The sequence below is a fragment of the Lethenteron reissneri genome, unplaced genomic scaffold (assembly GCF_015708825.2).
Source record: "Lethenteron reissneri isolate LAM-NWPU_2019-01 unplaced genomic scaffold, ASM1570882v1 scaffold_95, whole genome shotgun sequence".
NCBI lineage: Eukaryota > Metazoa > Chordata > Hyperoartia > Petromyzontiformes > Petromyzontidae > Lethenteron > Lethenteron reissneri.
Genome location: NW_026892494.1, coordinates 2,672 through 19,268, shown reverse-complemented (window position 1 = coordinate 19,268; position 16,597 = coordinate 2,672). Strand labels below are relative to the sequence as shown.

The 16,597-nt window shown below is 47.2% G+C and overlaps 1 protein-coding gene across 1 annotated transcript; it reads left to right on the top strand.

Annotated features, from left to right (window-relative positions):
• Nucleotides 1–8,604: 8,604 nt before the first annotated feature.
• LOC133340216 (gamma-aminobutyric acid receptor-associated protein-like 2) lies at nucleotides 8,605–16,384 on the top strand. The gene is made up of 4 exons (XM_061548243.1): nucleotides 8,605–8,638; nucleotides 11,016–11,071; nucleotides 15,045–15,217; nucleotides 16,279–16,384. Exons 1-4 carry the CDS (start codon nucleotides 8,605–8,607, stop codon nucleotides 16,364–16,366), a joined length of 351 nt encoding a protein of 116 aa, XP_061404227.1. The 3' UTR covers nucleotides 16,367–16,384.
• Nucleotides 16,385–16,597: the final 213 nt, after the last annotated feature.

Below are 16,597 nucleotides of genomic sequence, written 5' to 3'. Positions count from 1 at the left end.
GTTAGCTGTCGAGAATCCCTGTAGCCAAGTGACCTGTACAACTGTGTTGGTGTAATAAATAAGTGTGCCTCCGATCCTGTCGTCAAGCCTCCATATATACTTACTACAATAATACAAACAAAAGAACATAACTCTGATAATGTGCACTGTCCTTGAAGTTGATTGGTCCACACCCGAGACAGCTTTCCTTCGAGCCTAGTCTCATATGGGTTGGACCAGATGACGCCAAAAGGCGCACAACTCAAGGACAATGCACCATCAGAGTATGAGAGCTCGGGGCAAGCATCTACACTATGGGGACCTCATTTGCCAGTAAAAATATGATAATTGGTTCTTTACCCTTCTATCTGGCAACAAAACTGACACCTTTTTGCAAGGAGTCATGTTTGCATAGACCGCAATACCTGCAGTCATAATACAAACAAAAGAACATAACTCTGATAATGTGCACTGTCCTTGAAGTTGATTGGTCCACACCCGAGACAGCTTTCCTTCGAGCCTAGTCTCATATGGGTTGGACCAGATGACGCCAAAAGGCGCACAACTCAAGGACAATGCACCATCAGAGTAGGAGAGCTCGGGGCAAGCATCTACACTATGGGGACCTCATTTGCCAGTAAAAATATGATGATTGGTTCTTTACCCTTCTATCTGGCAACAAAACTGACACCTTTTTGCAAGGAGTCCCCATAGTGTAGATGCTTGCCCCGAGCTCTCATACTCTGATGGTGCGTGACTGCAGGGATTCATCTTCTTGGTTCTTTCAGGTAAAGTGACGTAGAATGGAAATAATAAAATAATAATATTTTATTATGTTTTATTTATTTTATTTTTTCCATTCTACATGACTTTACTGAAAGAACCAAGAAGATGCTCTTAAAAACGTTTTATCATTGTGTAATAAACAAAATAACTTAAAGTAATAGGTTTCAGAGTGTGCGTGGATTGCACGTTCGTTGTTCTTGTGTTTGATGGCTTGGACTTCTGGACGAATGGCTTCAGTCAAAAAGGACGTCAATGGGGAAATCGACGTTCACGTGTTCGATTTTAAGAATATGTTTTAACTGTTGAATTCCTATTGGGAAATAATTTGCCCAGTTCCTTCCTGTTTGAGCAAGCGTATTAATAAAGATTTCGATACGAGTATTAACGTGATTTTTCTTGCAGATTAATAAAGACCTGAATTGTTTTTAAAGATGACTGATCGTACGTTATTTCAACCATATCCTTCCTTAGAAAAACACGGACGAGTAGACATACACACACAAGTGTGCTTATAAACACGACTGTCTATACAGCGTTGTGCATTCACACACGAGTGTGCATGTGTTTCTACGCGTTTTAACGTTAATTTACTTGCAGAACAATAAAGACCTGACATGTTAAAGATGACTAATCGTCCCTTATTGCTACAATGTTCATAGCGAACACGTGTGGAGGCGAGTTTCAGGTGAAGCATCTCCAGCACACAAGTTGACCCTCACCTGGCAGCATCGTGGCTGTCCGCTGAGCACACTCACTACGTCACACTCATGACGTCACACGCACGAGCTGTAGGGGCGGGGCTCTGTCTGCTCAGTGGCGCTGTTTTCATTCATTTAGCACCACGAGCGGGGAGTCTCATCCCTGTAGTTCCCTGTTGTAGTGGCGCATTCCTACCACGTTGCCCCTCAATTATTTGTACGACACAATATAAACATAATTTGTTTGTTCCAATACATAATCATACAGGAGTACACATCCACTCCCATGTACACACACCCACACACGAGTGGACATACACAGCGCGGTAGAAACATACACGAATGTGCATGCACACTGCTTCATACATACACACACGAGTGTACATACACAGCAGTGTAAGTACAAAGGGATTGCGTTCGACTACACGAACAAATGGCAGAATTTTTAATATAAAACACTCGTTTTCTAGAAACACCCCGCTCAACACGATTGTCCTTAAATATATTTATAAAACAAAATCAGTACAGTATAAACTTGCACATCTTATTCCAAATCAAGCTCGAAATCACCAATTTTGATACTTCAGACTGTATGTCACTTTAAGTCTTAAAGTCACTTTATTGTCAAGTGTGTTACATGCATGACATACAACACAGATGAAATTACAGTCCTCTCTCTTGGTCCCACGGTGCAACCAAGCAATTAAAAAAATAATCACAATTAACAGACATAAATAAACAATAAACAATCGGCGATCAACACAAGATAAATAATCAAAAATGTAATAAACTTAAAATAAACAACAGTCAATAATTTTTAAAATGTAAAATATTAATTAAATAAAGTATTAAAATAAATAAGATATTTAAACCAGTGTGGTAGTGCGATGTAGTGCAATGTGCAGTCCAGAGATCAGGATGTACGAGTGAATGTGTGTGTGGGGGATGGGGTCAGGGGGCAAAGGGGGGTGGGTGGGCAGAGGGGGGGAGTGATGGTAGAGCAGGGAGGGAGTTGAGTCTCCTGACAGCCTGGTGAAAGAAACTGTCTTTGAGCCTGCTGGTCCTGGCTGGAAGACTCCGCAGTCTCCTCCCTGACGGCAGCAGGCTGAAGAGGCTGTGAGATGGGTGGGTGGGATCACCTGCAATCTTGATTGCTTTGCTGGTGATGCGGGCGTTATAAATGTCCAGAAGAGGCGGGAGAGAGACACCAATGATCCTCTCAGCTGCTCTCACTATGCGCTGTAGAGTCTTGCGGCAGGACACTGTGCAGGTGCCGTACCACACGGTGATGCAGCTCGTCAAGATGCTCTCAACAGTGCCTCTGTAGAAGGTGTGCATGATGGGGGGCGGGGCTCCTGCTCTTCTCAGTTTGCGGAGAAAATACAGGCGCTGTTGGGCTTTTTTGGCCAGTGATGCAGTGTTATGACTCCACGACAGGTCTTCAGAGATGTGCACACCCAGGAACTTGGTGCATCTCACCCTCTCCACTGCAGCACCGTTGGTGGTTAGCGGAGTATGCTGGGTGTGCACTCTCCTGCCACCTATGGGTCAGATGATTGTCTGCCACCATTAAGCAATTGGTAATTAAATATGTATTTATTTTTCCCTAAACAGTGTCAAATTTTACAAAAAAAAATTCACGAACATTAATTGTCACGCACAACGAGTCTGTGTGAAAAATGTCAGCTCGATTGGATCACGGGAAGTGGGTTATAAAACGACCGAAAGATTTGCACGGTCGTAAGCGCGCAAGCAAGCAAGTGAACTTAATATAAAGGATTTAAAAAGTGACTGTTTGTCGTGACGTCAGCACCACGGACAGCGATTTGGCAGTTGGCCAGATGGACGAGTCCAACTCTGTTCGGGGAGAAGAGGAGGGGGGAGCAGACAACGGGCTGCGTCTGCAAGTCACGTGAGCGTGAAGACCCGAACAGAGATGGACTCGTCCATCTGGCCAACTGCCAAATCGCTGTCCGTGGTGCTGACGTCACGACAAACAACCAGGCTACAGTCTACATTATAGACTGCCAGTACACTCACCCAGCTTAATAACCAGGCTACAGTCTACATTATAGGCTGTCAGTACACTCACCCAGCTTAATAACCAGGCTACAGTCTACATTATAGACTGCCAGTACACTCACCCAGCTTAATAACTAGGCTACAGTCTACATTATAGACTGTCAGTACACTCACCCAGCTTAACAACCAGGCTACAGTCTACATTATAGGCTGCCAGTACACTCATCCAGCTTAATAACCAGGCTACAGTCTACATTATAGACTGCCAGTACACTCACCCAGCTTAATAACCAGGCTACAGTCTACATTATAGGCTGTCAGTACACTCACCCAGCTTAATAACCAGGCTACAGTCTACATTATAGACTGCCAGTACACTCACCCAGCTTAATAACTAGGCTACAGTCTACATTATAGACTGTCAGTACACTCACCCAGCTTAACAACCAGGCTACAGTCTACATTATAGGCTGCCAGTACACTCATCCAGCTTAATAACCAGGCTACAGTCTACATTATAGACTGCCAGTACACTCACCCAGCTTAATAACCAGGCTACAGTCTACATTATAGGCTGTCAGTACACTCACCCAGCTTAATAACCAGGCTACAGTCTACATTATAGACTGCCAGTACACTCACCCAGCTTAATAACCAGGCTACAGTCTACATTATAGACTGTCAGTACACTCACCCAACTTAATAACCAGGCTACAGTCTACATTATAGACTGTCAGTACACTCACCCAACTTAATAACCAGGATACAGTCTACATTATAGACTGTTAGTACACTCACCCAGCTTAATAACCAGGCTACAGTCTACATTATAGACTGCCAGTACACTCACCCAGCTTAATAACCAGGCTACAGTCTACATTATAGACTGCCAGTACACTCACCCAGCTTAATAACCAGGCTGCAGTCTACATTATAGACTGTCAGTACACTCACCCAGCTTAATAACCAGGCTACAGTCTACATTATAGGCTGCCAGTACACTCATCCAGCTTAATAACCAGGCTACAGTCTATATTATAGACTGCCAGTTCACTCACCCAGCTTAATAACCAGGCTACAGTCTACATTATAGACTGTCAGTACACTCACCCAGCTTAATAACCAGGCTGCAGTCTACATTATAGACTGCCAGTACACTCACCCAGCTTAATAACCAGGCTACAGTCTACATTATAGACTGCCAGTACACTCACCCAGCTCAATTACCAGGCTACAGTCTACATTATAGACTGCCATTACACTCACCCAGCTTAATAACCAGGCTACAGTCTACATTATAGACTGTCAGTACACTCACCCAAATTAATAACCAGGCTACAGTCTACACTGTAGACTGTCAGTACACTTACCAAATTTTATAACCAGGCTACAGTCTACGTCAGTGTTTAAAAAAAATATTCACTTTATTTTCATAAAATGTTCTATCTACGTGACTTTACCTAAAGACCCATAGAATATGAATTCCTGCAGTCACGACAACTTTAAGTCAAGATCTACGCATGGTGTGTTTGGTGTGAGCGGAGTTTATCATTAGTGTTGAGTGGGTTTCAGAGCTATGTAGGTATGATTTCAATGTTTAAATATAAACATGTTTAAATGTAAAAAATCAAGTTGTCACATACTGTGACAATTTGCTCACAGATTTGGGTTTATTAGCAAAACGTCACTCTGGGGTGGGAGTTTTTGTTGCCAACCGATGATTCTGGGTGTTGATCTCCAGCAAAACGTCGCGTAAAATTGTCTAAAAATATTGCTTTTTTACACTTCGGTTTTGCCAATAAACTAATTACAGATCCCAGTGGCTTCATTTTAAATCTAGTGATGCCCCTCCTCCAACCTCCACCCCTGGTTAGAAAATGAACCCGGTACACCAAACCCTTTCCCATCGCGATGACGTATATCATCAGTTTATTGTGAAAAAGGCCATGGGGGGGAGGGCACGTGGCAGCCTCCACAGGGGCTACTCACCCTAACAGCACTCGCCGCAAATGAGTACCTGGTGTGGTGCGTAGTCAACGTGTGTGTGTGTATAGATCTTCTTGGTTTTTCGGTAAAGTCACGTAGAAGGTAAGTAATAAAATAATAAAAATAAAACATAATAAAATAATTCTCGCGACGTTTCGGCAACAACGCAAGCAGCCGTCTTCAGGTGAAGAATGAGACACTGCCAAGCTTGGAGCTTATATATAAGCTGGGTTGGAGGTGGAAGAAGAGCGCCTTGACAAAAGAATGTGCATATCAAGAGGAATTTAGCATATTCATGGGAATGCGTAGGAGGTGGGCGGGGGGGTTTCAAAGTCATATTATGCCCGTGCATTATGCAGGATCAGCAGCACCAAGGGAGGGTGCAGGGAGTAGCATTAACAAAGGGAGGGAATGTTAATAGTATGTAGAAGCAATGAAACATGTGAATGGGAGAGCGGTGGCAGGAGAGCGTGTGACATTAAACATCGCCAGCCACGGTCGGCAAATACAACGACAAGAGCGCCGCCATCGTGAGCCCCGAACCTCGATCTTCTTGGCCATCTTGTTCAACTCCTCGTACTCCGCGTCAGGGAAGTCGTAGATCTTGATTTTGTTTTCCGCGATTTCCTTCCTGATCTGGACGACGACACGGCATGACACACGGCAGAGGCCCATAAACTACTCACACAACAGAGACCCATAGACTCACCACAAAGACCCATAGACTCACACAGAGACCCATAGACTCACACAGAGACCCTTAAACTCACACAGAGACCCATAGACTCATCACACAACAGAGACCCATAGACTCCTCACACAGCATAAACCCATAGACTCATCACACAGCAGAGACCCACAGACTCATCACACAGCAGAGACCCACAGACTCATCACACAGCAGAGACCCATAGACTCATCACACAGCAGAGACCCATAGACTCATCACACAGCAGAGACCCACAGACTCATCACACAGCAGAGACCCACATACTCATCACACAGCAGAGACCCACAGACTCATCACACAGCAGAGACCCATAGACTCATCACACAGCAGAGACCCATAGACTCATCACACAGCAAAGACCCATAGACTCATCACACAGCAGAGACCCATAGACTCATCACACAGCAAAGACCCATAGACTCATCACACAACAGAGACCCATAGACTCATCACACAGCAGAGACCCATAGACTAATCACACACAGAGACCCACAGACTCATCACACAGCAGAGACCCACAGACTCATCACACAGCGGAGACCCACAGACTCATCACACAGCAGAGACCCATAGACTCATCACACAGCAGAGACCCACAGACTCATCACACAGCAGAGACCCACAGACTCATCACACAGCAGAGACCCATAGACTCATCACACAGCAGAGACCCATAGACTCATCACACAGCAAAGACCATAGACTCATCACACAGCAGAGACCCATAGACTCAACACACAGCAGAGACCCATAGACTCATCACACACAGAGACCCACAGACTCATCACACAGCAGAGACCCATAGACTCATCTCGCAGCAGAGATCCACAGACGCATCACACAGCAGAGACCCACAGACTCATCACACACAGAGACCCACAGACTCATCACACAGCAGAGACCCACAGACTCATCACACAGCAGAGACCCACAGACTCATCACACAGCAGAGACCCACAGACTCATCACACAACAGAGACCCATAGACTCATCACACACAGAGACCCATAGACTCATCACACAGCAGAGACCCATAGACTCATCACACAACAGAGACCCATAGACTCATCACACAACAGAGAGCCATAGACTCATCACACAGCAGAGACCCATAGACTCATCACACAACAGAGACCCACAGACTCATCACACAACAGAGACCCATAGACTCATCACACAACAGAGAGCCATAGACTCATCACACAGCAGAGACCCATAGACTCATCACACAGCAGAGACCCATAGACTCATCACACAACAGAGACCCACAGACTCATCACACAACAGAGACCCATAGACTCATCACACAACAGAGACCCACAGACTCATCACACAGCAGAGAGCCATAGACTCATCACACAGCAGAGACCCATAGACTCATCACACAACAGAGACCCATAGACTCATCACACAACAGAGACCCATAGACTCATCACACAACAGAGACCCATAGACTCATCACACAACAGAGACGCATAGACTCATCACACAACAGAGGCTCGGGTAAGTGGTAGACGGACTTCATTAGTAGACCCCTTCCAATGTTAACAGCAGTGGGATCGGGTAAGTGGTAGAGTGTGAGAGAAGTAGACCACCACCAGTGTTATTTAAATAGCAGGAGGCTCGGGTAAGTGGTAGCAGCGTCACTCTCAGTCATTAGTAGACCCCCCCTCGCCCTATTTAAAGGGACTAGTTTACATCTCGATTTAAAGCTTTCGTGACTGCAGGGATTCATCTTCTTGGTTCTTTCGGTAAAGTCATCACGTAGAAGGGAAATAATAAAATAATAAAAATAGAACATAATAAAATAATTCTCACGACGTTTCGGCCACAACGCAAGCAGCCGTCCTCAGGTGAAAACCAGGTCTGTCGAGGCGACAGCGTCTGAATGAAACAGCACACGAGCTTGGAGCATGTATTTAAGCTGGGTTGGAAGGGGGGGAAAGGGCGCCTTGACAAAAAAAATGTGCATATCAAGAGGAATTCAGCATATTTGTGGGAAATGCAGGTATGTGATGGCGGAGGTAGTAGGAAGATTGGATCGGGAAAGTGGTAGGAGGTTGTGAGAGAAGTAGACCACCAGTCCCATGTTAATCAATGGGGGCGGTGGTGGGGAGGTTGGAGCGGGAAAGTGGTATGGGCTGTGAGAGAAGTAGACCACCCAGTATTGTTTGGGAGAGACCAACTCTTCTCGCCACCCCCTATTGATGGTGGAGTGATGGTAGAGTTCGTGGATGACGTGATGCGTCGAGACAACTGATCCACGTGACGTTTGTGACGCCACCTGCTGTAGCCCCACGTCTCGACCAGCTGTTTTGGGAGTTTAAATAACTTAATAATAATAATTCTACATTTTGTTGTTTGTTGTTGTTTGTTGTTGTTGTTGTTGTGAACGTCGTCAGAATGAAGTGGATGTTCAAGGAAGACCACTCTCTGGGTGAGTTCACGTAGTGAGGCTTTCGTGTGGCCAACATCGTACAGAACATGGGGGGTGGGGGGGGGCCCTTTCTATTGTGTTGTTGATGTTGTTGATGTTGTTGTTGATTATGTTGATGTTGTTGATGATGTTGATGTTGTTGATGTTGTTGATGATGTTGATGTTGTTGATGATGTTGTTGATGTTGATGTTGTTGTTGATGTTGTTGTTGATGTTGTTTATGTTGTTGATGTTGTTGATGATGTTGTTGATGTTGTTGATGATGTTGTTGATGTTGTTGTTGATGTTGTTGATTATGTTGATGTTGTTGATGATGTTGATGTTGTTATTGATGTTGTTGTTGTTGATGTTGTTGTTGTTGATGTTGTTGATGTTGTTGATGTTGTTGTTATTGATGTTGTTGATGTTGATGTTGTTGATGTTGTTGATGTTGTTGTTGTTGTGTTAGATCGCGTAAATAATATAAATGTTGCGTCGTTCAAGCCACCACCCCTCGACCACACAGCCGATGGGTCAGGCTTAGTGTAGTGCATAGTGTAGTGTATAGTGTAGTGTATAGTGTAGTGTATAGTGTAGTGTAATAGTGTAGTGTATAGTGTAGTGTGGTAGTAGTGTAGTGTATAGTGTAGTGTGTAGTGTAGTGTATAGTATAGTGTATAGTGTAGTGTATGGTGTAGTGTATAGTGTAGTGTATAGTAGCGTATAGTGTAGTGTATAACGTAGTGTATAGTGTAGTGTATAATAGTGTAGTGTATAGTGTAGTCTATAATGTAGTCTATAGTAGTGTGTAGTGTATAGTAGTGTATAGTAGTGTATAGTGTAGTGTATAGTAGTGTATAGTGTACTCTACTCTAGTGTACTATACATTACTATACACGACACTATAGACTACTATACCACCAACCTCTAGACACCGACCTGAAGCTGGTCTCTACTGTGACCCTGATGGTGATGATGATAATGGTGATGATGATGATGGTGGTGGATGATGATGTGATGATGGTGATGGTGATGATGGTGATGATGATGGTGGTGATGATGATGATGGTGATGATGGTGATGGTGATGAAGGTGATGATGGTGATGATGGTGATGATGATGATGGTGATGATGATGGTGATAATGGTGATGATGGTGATGATGATGTGGTGATGATGATGATGATGGTGATGATGATGGTGATGATGGTGATGGTGATGATGGTGATGATGGGTGATGATGTGATGGTGAAGATGGTGATGATGGTGATGATGATGGTGATGATGGTGATGATGATGGTGATGATGATGGTGATGATGGTGATGGTGATGATGGTGATGATGGTGGTGATGATCATGATGGTGATGATGGTGATGATGGTGATGATGGTGATAATGATGGTGATGATGGTGATGGTGATGATGGTGGTGATGGTGATGATGGTGGTGATGATGATGATGGTGATGATGATGATGGTGATGATGATGGTGATGATGATGGTGATGATGATGATGGTGATGATGATGGTGATGATGGTGATGATGGTGATGGTGATGATGGTGATGATGATGATGTGATGATGATGGTGATGATGATGGTGATGATGGTGAGATGTGATGATGGTAATGGTGGTGATGGTGATGATGGTGATTATGGTGAATGATGGTGATGATGATGATGGTGATGATGGTGATGATGATGATGGTGATGATGATGGTGATGATGGTGATGATGATGGTGGTGATGATGGTGATGGTGATGATGGTGATGATGGTGATGGTGATGATGGTGATGATGGTGATGATGATGGTGGTGATTGTGATGATGGTCATGATGGTGGTGATGATGGTGATGATGGTGATGGTGATCATGGTGGTGATGATGGTGATGGTGATGATGGTGATGGTGATAATGATGGTGATAATGATGGTGATGATGGTGATGATGATGATGGTGATGATGGTGATGATAATGATGGTGATGATGGTGATGGTGATGATGGTGATGATGGTGATGATGATGGTGATGATGGTGATGGTGATGATGGTGATGGTGATGATGGTGATGATGGTGATGGTGATGATGGTGATGGTGATGATGTGATGATGGTGAGTGATGATGATGGTGATGATGGTGATGATGGTGATGGTGATGATGATTATGGTGATGATGGTGATGATGGTGATTGTGATGATGATGGTGATGATGGTGATGAGGATTATGGTGATGATGGTGATGGTGATGATGGTGATGATGATGGTGATGATGGTGATGGTGATGATGGTGATGATGGTGATGGTGATGATGGTGATGGTGATGATGGTGATGGTGATGATGGTGATGATGGTGATGGTGATGATGGTGATGATGGTGTTTGTTTGTTGTTCTCTGTTTGCAGATCACCGCAGCGTGCAGGCGACCAAGATCCGTGCCAAATACCCGGACCATGTACCGGTAACTCACCACACTGGGCATCACCACACTGGGCATCACCACACACTTACCACAGCATCACCACAGCATCACCACAGCATCACCACACTGGGCATCACCACACCTCACCACAGCATCACCACAGCATCACCACACACTCACCACAACATCACACACACTAACCACAGCATCACCACACACTCACCACAGCATCACCACAGCATCACCACACCACTCACCACAACATCACCACACACTCACCACAGCATCACCACAGCATCACCACACACTCACCACAACATCACCACACACTCACCACAGCATCACCACAGCATCACCACACACTCACCACAACATCACCACACACTCACCACAGCATCACCACAGCATCACCACACACTCACCACAACATCACCACAACATCACCACATCATCACCACAGCCTCACCACAACATCACCACATCATCACCACAGCATCACCACACACTCACCACAGCATCACCACAGCATCACCACACACTCACCACAACATCACCACACACTCACCACAACATCACCACAGCATCACCACACACTCACCACAACATCACCACAACATCACCACAGCATCACACAGCATCACCACAGCATCACCACACACTCACCACAACATCACCACACACTCACCACAGCATCACCACCACACTCACCACAGCATCACCACACACTCACCACAGGCATCACCACAGCATCACCACAGCCTCACCACAACATCACCACACACTCACCACAGCATCACCACAGCATCACCACACACTCACCACAGCATCACCACACACTCACCACAGCATCACCACAGCATCACCACAGCCTCACCACAACATCACCACACACTCACCACAGCATCACCACAGCATCACCACACACTCACCACAACATCACCACAACATCACCACAACATCACCACAACCACGAGACCACCACGGTGAGAGAGAGACACACAAACTCCAAATATACAGCAGCAGCAGCAGCAGGCATCGCCAGGGTCGGGGATCGAACCCACGACCTCCTGTAGACCAGGCGAGGTAGTCAACATCTCCAGGGTCATTGGATCGAACCCACGACCTCCTGTAGACCAAGCGAGTCAGTTAACATGACAACTTTCAGGACGTGAGTTCGTCTGTTGTTAGGAGAGTTTATTCACGAAAAGCAAAAACAATCGCCAGCAAAGCGGCGTCCCATCCTTCCGTGTCCCTCCAACCCCATAGACAACGTCTCCTTGCCACGGCGTCTATGGCTCTCTGCTGTGTGATGAGTCTATGGCTCTCTGCTGTGTGATGAGTCTGTGGGTCTCTGCTGTGTGATGAGTCTGTGGGTCTCTGCTGTGTGATGAGTCTATGGCTCTCTGTTGTGTGATGAGTCTGTGGGTCTCTGCTGTGTGATGAGTCTGTGGGTCTCTGCTGTGTGATGAGTCTGTGGGTCTCTGCTGTGTGATGAGTCTGTGGGTCTCTGCTGTGTGATGAGTCTATGGCTCTCTGTTGTGTGATGAGTCTGTGGGTCTCTGTTGTGTGATGAGTCTATGGGTCTTTGCTGTGTGATGAGTCTGTGGGTCTCTGTTGTGTGATGAGTCTATGGGTCTCTGCTGTGTGATGAGTCTGTGGGTCTCTGCTGTGTGATGAGTCTATGGGTCTCTGCTGTGTGATGAGTCTGTGGGTCTCTGCTGTGTGATGAGTCTGTGGGTCTCTGCTGTGTGATGAGTCTATGGGTCTCTGCTGTGTGATGAGTCTGTGGGTCTCTGCTGTGTGATGAGTCTATGGGTCTCTGTTGTGTGATGAGTCTATGGGTCTCTGCTGTGTGATGAGTCCTGTGGGTCTCTGCTGTGTGATGAGTCAATGGGTCTCTGCTGTGTGATGCGTCTGTGGTCTCTGCTGTGTGATGAGTCTATGGGTCTCTGTTGTGTGATGAGTCTATGGGTCTCTGCTGTGTGATGAGTCTATGGGTCTCTGCTGTGTGATGAAGTCTATGGGTCTCTGTTGTGTGATGAGTATATGGGTCTCTGCTGTGTGATGAGTCTGTGGGTCTCTGCTGTGTGATGAGTCTATGGCTCTCTGTTGTGTGATGAGTCTGTGGGTCTCTGTTGTGTGATGAGTCTATGGCTCTCTGCTGTGTGATGAGTCTATGGGTCTCTGCTGTGTGATGAGTCTGTGGGTCTCTGCTGTGTGATGAGTCTATGGGTCTCTGCTGTGTGATGAGTCTATGGGTCTCTGCTGTGTGATGAGTCTGTGGGTCTCTGTGTGATGAGTCTATGGGTCTCTGCTGTGTGATGAGTCTGTGGGTCTCTGTTGTGTGATGAGTCTATGGGTTCTCTGCTGTGTGATGAGGTCTATGGGTCTCTGCTGTGTGATGAGTCTATGGGTCTCTGCTGTGTGATGAGTCTATGGGTCTCTGTGTGTGATGAGTCTGTGGGTCTCTGTGTGTGTGATGAGTCTATGGGTCTCTGCTGTGTGATGAGTTTATGGCTCTCTGCTGTGTGATGAGTCTATGGCTCTCTGCTGTGTGATGAGTCTATGGGTCTCTGCTGTGTGATGAGTCTATGGCTCTCTGCTGTGTGATGAGTCTATGGCTCTCTGCTGTGTGATGAGTCTCTGGGTCTCTGCTGTGTGATGAGTCTATGGCTCTCTGCTGTGTGATGAGTCTATGGGTCTCTGCTATGTGATGAGTCTGTGGGTCTCTGTTGTGTGATGAGTCTATGGGTCTCTGCTGTGTGATGAGTTTATGGCTCTCTGCTGTGTGATGAGTCTATAGCTCTCTGCTGTGTGATGAGTCTATGGCTCTCTGCTGTGTGATGAGTCTATGGGTCTCTGCTGTGTGATGAGTCTATGGCTCTCTGCTGTGTGATGAGTCTATGGCTCTCTGCTGTGTGATGAGTCTATTGGTCTCTGCTGTGTGATGAGTCTGTGGGTCTCTGCTGTGTGATGAGTCTATGGCTCTCTGCTGTGTGATGAGTCTGTGGGTCTCTGCTGTGTGATGAGTCTATGGGTCTCTGCTGTGTGATGAGTCTGTGGGTCTCTGTTGTGTGATGAGTCTGTGGGTCTCTGCTGTGTGATGAGTCTGTGGGTCTCTGCTGTGTGATGAGTCTATGGCTCTCTGCTGTGTGATGAGTCTATGGCTCTCTGCTGTGTGATTAGTCTATGGCTCTCTGTGATGAGTCTACGGCTCTCTGCTGTGTGATGAGTCTGTGGGTCTCTGCTGTGTGATGAGTCTATGGCTCTCTGCTGGGTGATGAGTCTATGGCTCTCTGCTGTGTGATGAGTCTGTGGGTTTCTGCTGTGTGATGAGTCTGTGGGTTTCTGCTGTGGATGAGTCTATGGGTCACTGTTGTGTGGTGAGTCTATGGGTCTCTGCTGTGTGATGAGTCTATGGGTCTCTGCTGTGTGATGAGTCTATGGCTCTCTGCTGTGTGATGAGTCTATGGGTCTCTGCTCTGTGATGAGGTCTACGGCTCTCTGCTGTGTGATGAGTCTATGGGTCTCTGTTGTGTGGTGAGTCTACGGCTCTCTGCTGTGTGGATGAGTCTGTGGGTCTCTGTTGTGTGATGAGTCTATGGCTCTCTGCTGTGTGATGAGTCTGTGGGTTTCTGCTGTGTGATGAGTCTGTGGGTCTCTGCTGTGTGATGAGTCTGTGGCTCTCTGCTGTGTGATGAGTCTATGGCTCTTTGCTGTGTGATGAGTCTATGGCTCTCTGCTGTGTGATGAGTCTATGGGTCTCTGCTGTGTGATGAGTCTATGGCTCTCTGCTGTGTGATGAGTCTATGGCTCTCTGCTGTGTGATGAGTCTATGGCTCTCTGCTGTGTGATGAGTCTATGGGTCTCTGCTGTGTGATGAGTCCATGGCTCTCTGCTGTGTGATGAGTCCATGGCTCTCTGCTGTGTGATGAGTCTATGGGTCTCTGCTGTGTGATGAGTTTGTGGCTCACCCCCCTTGACCCCCCACCGTCCCCGGCACCTCTTGAAGGTGATCGTTGAGAAGGTCGCTGGCTCCCACATCGGAGACATCGACAAGCGCAAGTACCTGGTGCTGTCCGACATCACCATCGCCCAGTTCATGTGGATAGTGCGCATGAAGATCCAGCTCGCAGCGGAGAGCGCAATCTTCCTCTTCATAGACAATACGGTGCCACAGTCGAGGTACGCGCACGCACACGCACGCACGTGTGTGCGTGTGCGTGTGTGTGCGTGCGTGTGCGTGTGTGTGTATGTGCGTGTGTGTGTCTGTGTGCGTGTGTGTGTGTGTGCGTGCGTGTGGGTGTGTGCGTGTGTGCGTGTGTGTGTGTGTGCGTGCGTGTGTGTATGTGCGTGTGTGTGTGTGCGTGTGTGTGTGTGTGCGTGTGGGTGTGTGCGTGCGTGCGTGCCGGGGCTGGCCTGCCTACGATCCATCCTGGGTTTGACTTGCAGGCTGGATTGTGAGAGGAGCTCACAAATCCATGAAAGATCTGGGCAAAGTCCCATTGGTGAGCTCCTCCGGCAGGCAAGGCTGTGTTGGCTGGGTCATGTAGCCCACATGCCCAGCCACCGCATGCCTAAACAGCTTTTGTTCGGCCGGATCGAGGGGGCTATGGGTCTCTGTGTGGGGAGTTTATGGGTCTCTGTGTGAGTCTATGGGTCTTGTGTGAGTCTATGGTTTTCTGTGTGGTGTGGTGAGTCTATGGGTATCTGTGTGGTGAGTCTATGGGTCTCTGTGTGGTGAGTCTATGGGTCTCTGTGTGAGTCTATGGGTCTCTGTGTGATGAGTCTGTGGGTCTCTGTGTGGTGTGTCTATGTGTCTCTGTGTGGGGAGTTTATGGGTCTCTGTGTGAGTCTATGGGTCTCTGTGTGAGTTTATGGTTTTTAGTGTGGTGAGTCTATGGGTCTCTGTGTGGTGAGTCTTTGGGTCTCTGTGTGATGAGTCTATGGGTCTCTGTGTGGGGAGTCTATGGGTCTCTGTGTGATGAGTCTATGGGTCTCTGTGTGGGGAGTCTATGGGTCTCTGTGTGGTGAGTCTATGGGTCTCTGTGTGGTGAGTCTATGGGTCTCTGTGTGATGAGTCTATGGGTCTCTGTGTGGGGAGTCTATGGGTCTCTGTGTGAGTCTATGGGTCTCTGTGTGATAAGTCTACGGGTCTCTGTGTGATGAGTCTATGGGTCTCTGTCACTCCCATGCCCCCCCACCTCCTCCCCGGCCGTCTTTGTCTCTCCTCCATGTGTCCGCAGTCTGAGCATGGGCCAGCTGTACGAGGATCACAAGGATGAGGACGGGTTCCTGTACGTGGCCTACAGCGGCGAGAGCACCTTCGGCTGACTGCAGAGACGCGGAGACACGGGGAGAGACACGGAGACGCGGAGACACGGAGACACGGGGACACAGGGAGAGACACGGGGACACAGGGAGAGACACGGGGACACGGGGCGAGAGACGGGGAGAGACACGGGGAGAGACACGGGGAGAGACGCGGTGAGAGACGCGGGGAGAGACACAGAGACACGGGAACACGGGGACATGAAGACGCGGGGAGAGACACAGAGACACGGG

What these genes read in the sequence shown, in the direction of transcription:
- LOC133340216 (XM_061548243.1), top strand. Translation starts at nt 8,605, where the DNA reads ATGAAGTGGATGTTCAAGGAAGACCACTCTCTGG. An exon ending in AATACCCGGACCATGTACCG is followed by an intron (nt 11,072 to 15,044) that starts GTAACTCACCAC and finishes CACCTCTTGAAG; the next exon opens with GTGATCGTTGAGAAGGTCGC. An exon ending in AATACGGTGCCACAGTCGAG is followed by an intron (nt 15,218 to 16,278) that starts GTACGCGCACGC and finishes ATGTGTCCGCAG; the next exon opens with TCTGAGCATGGGCCAGCTGT.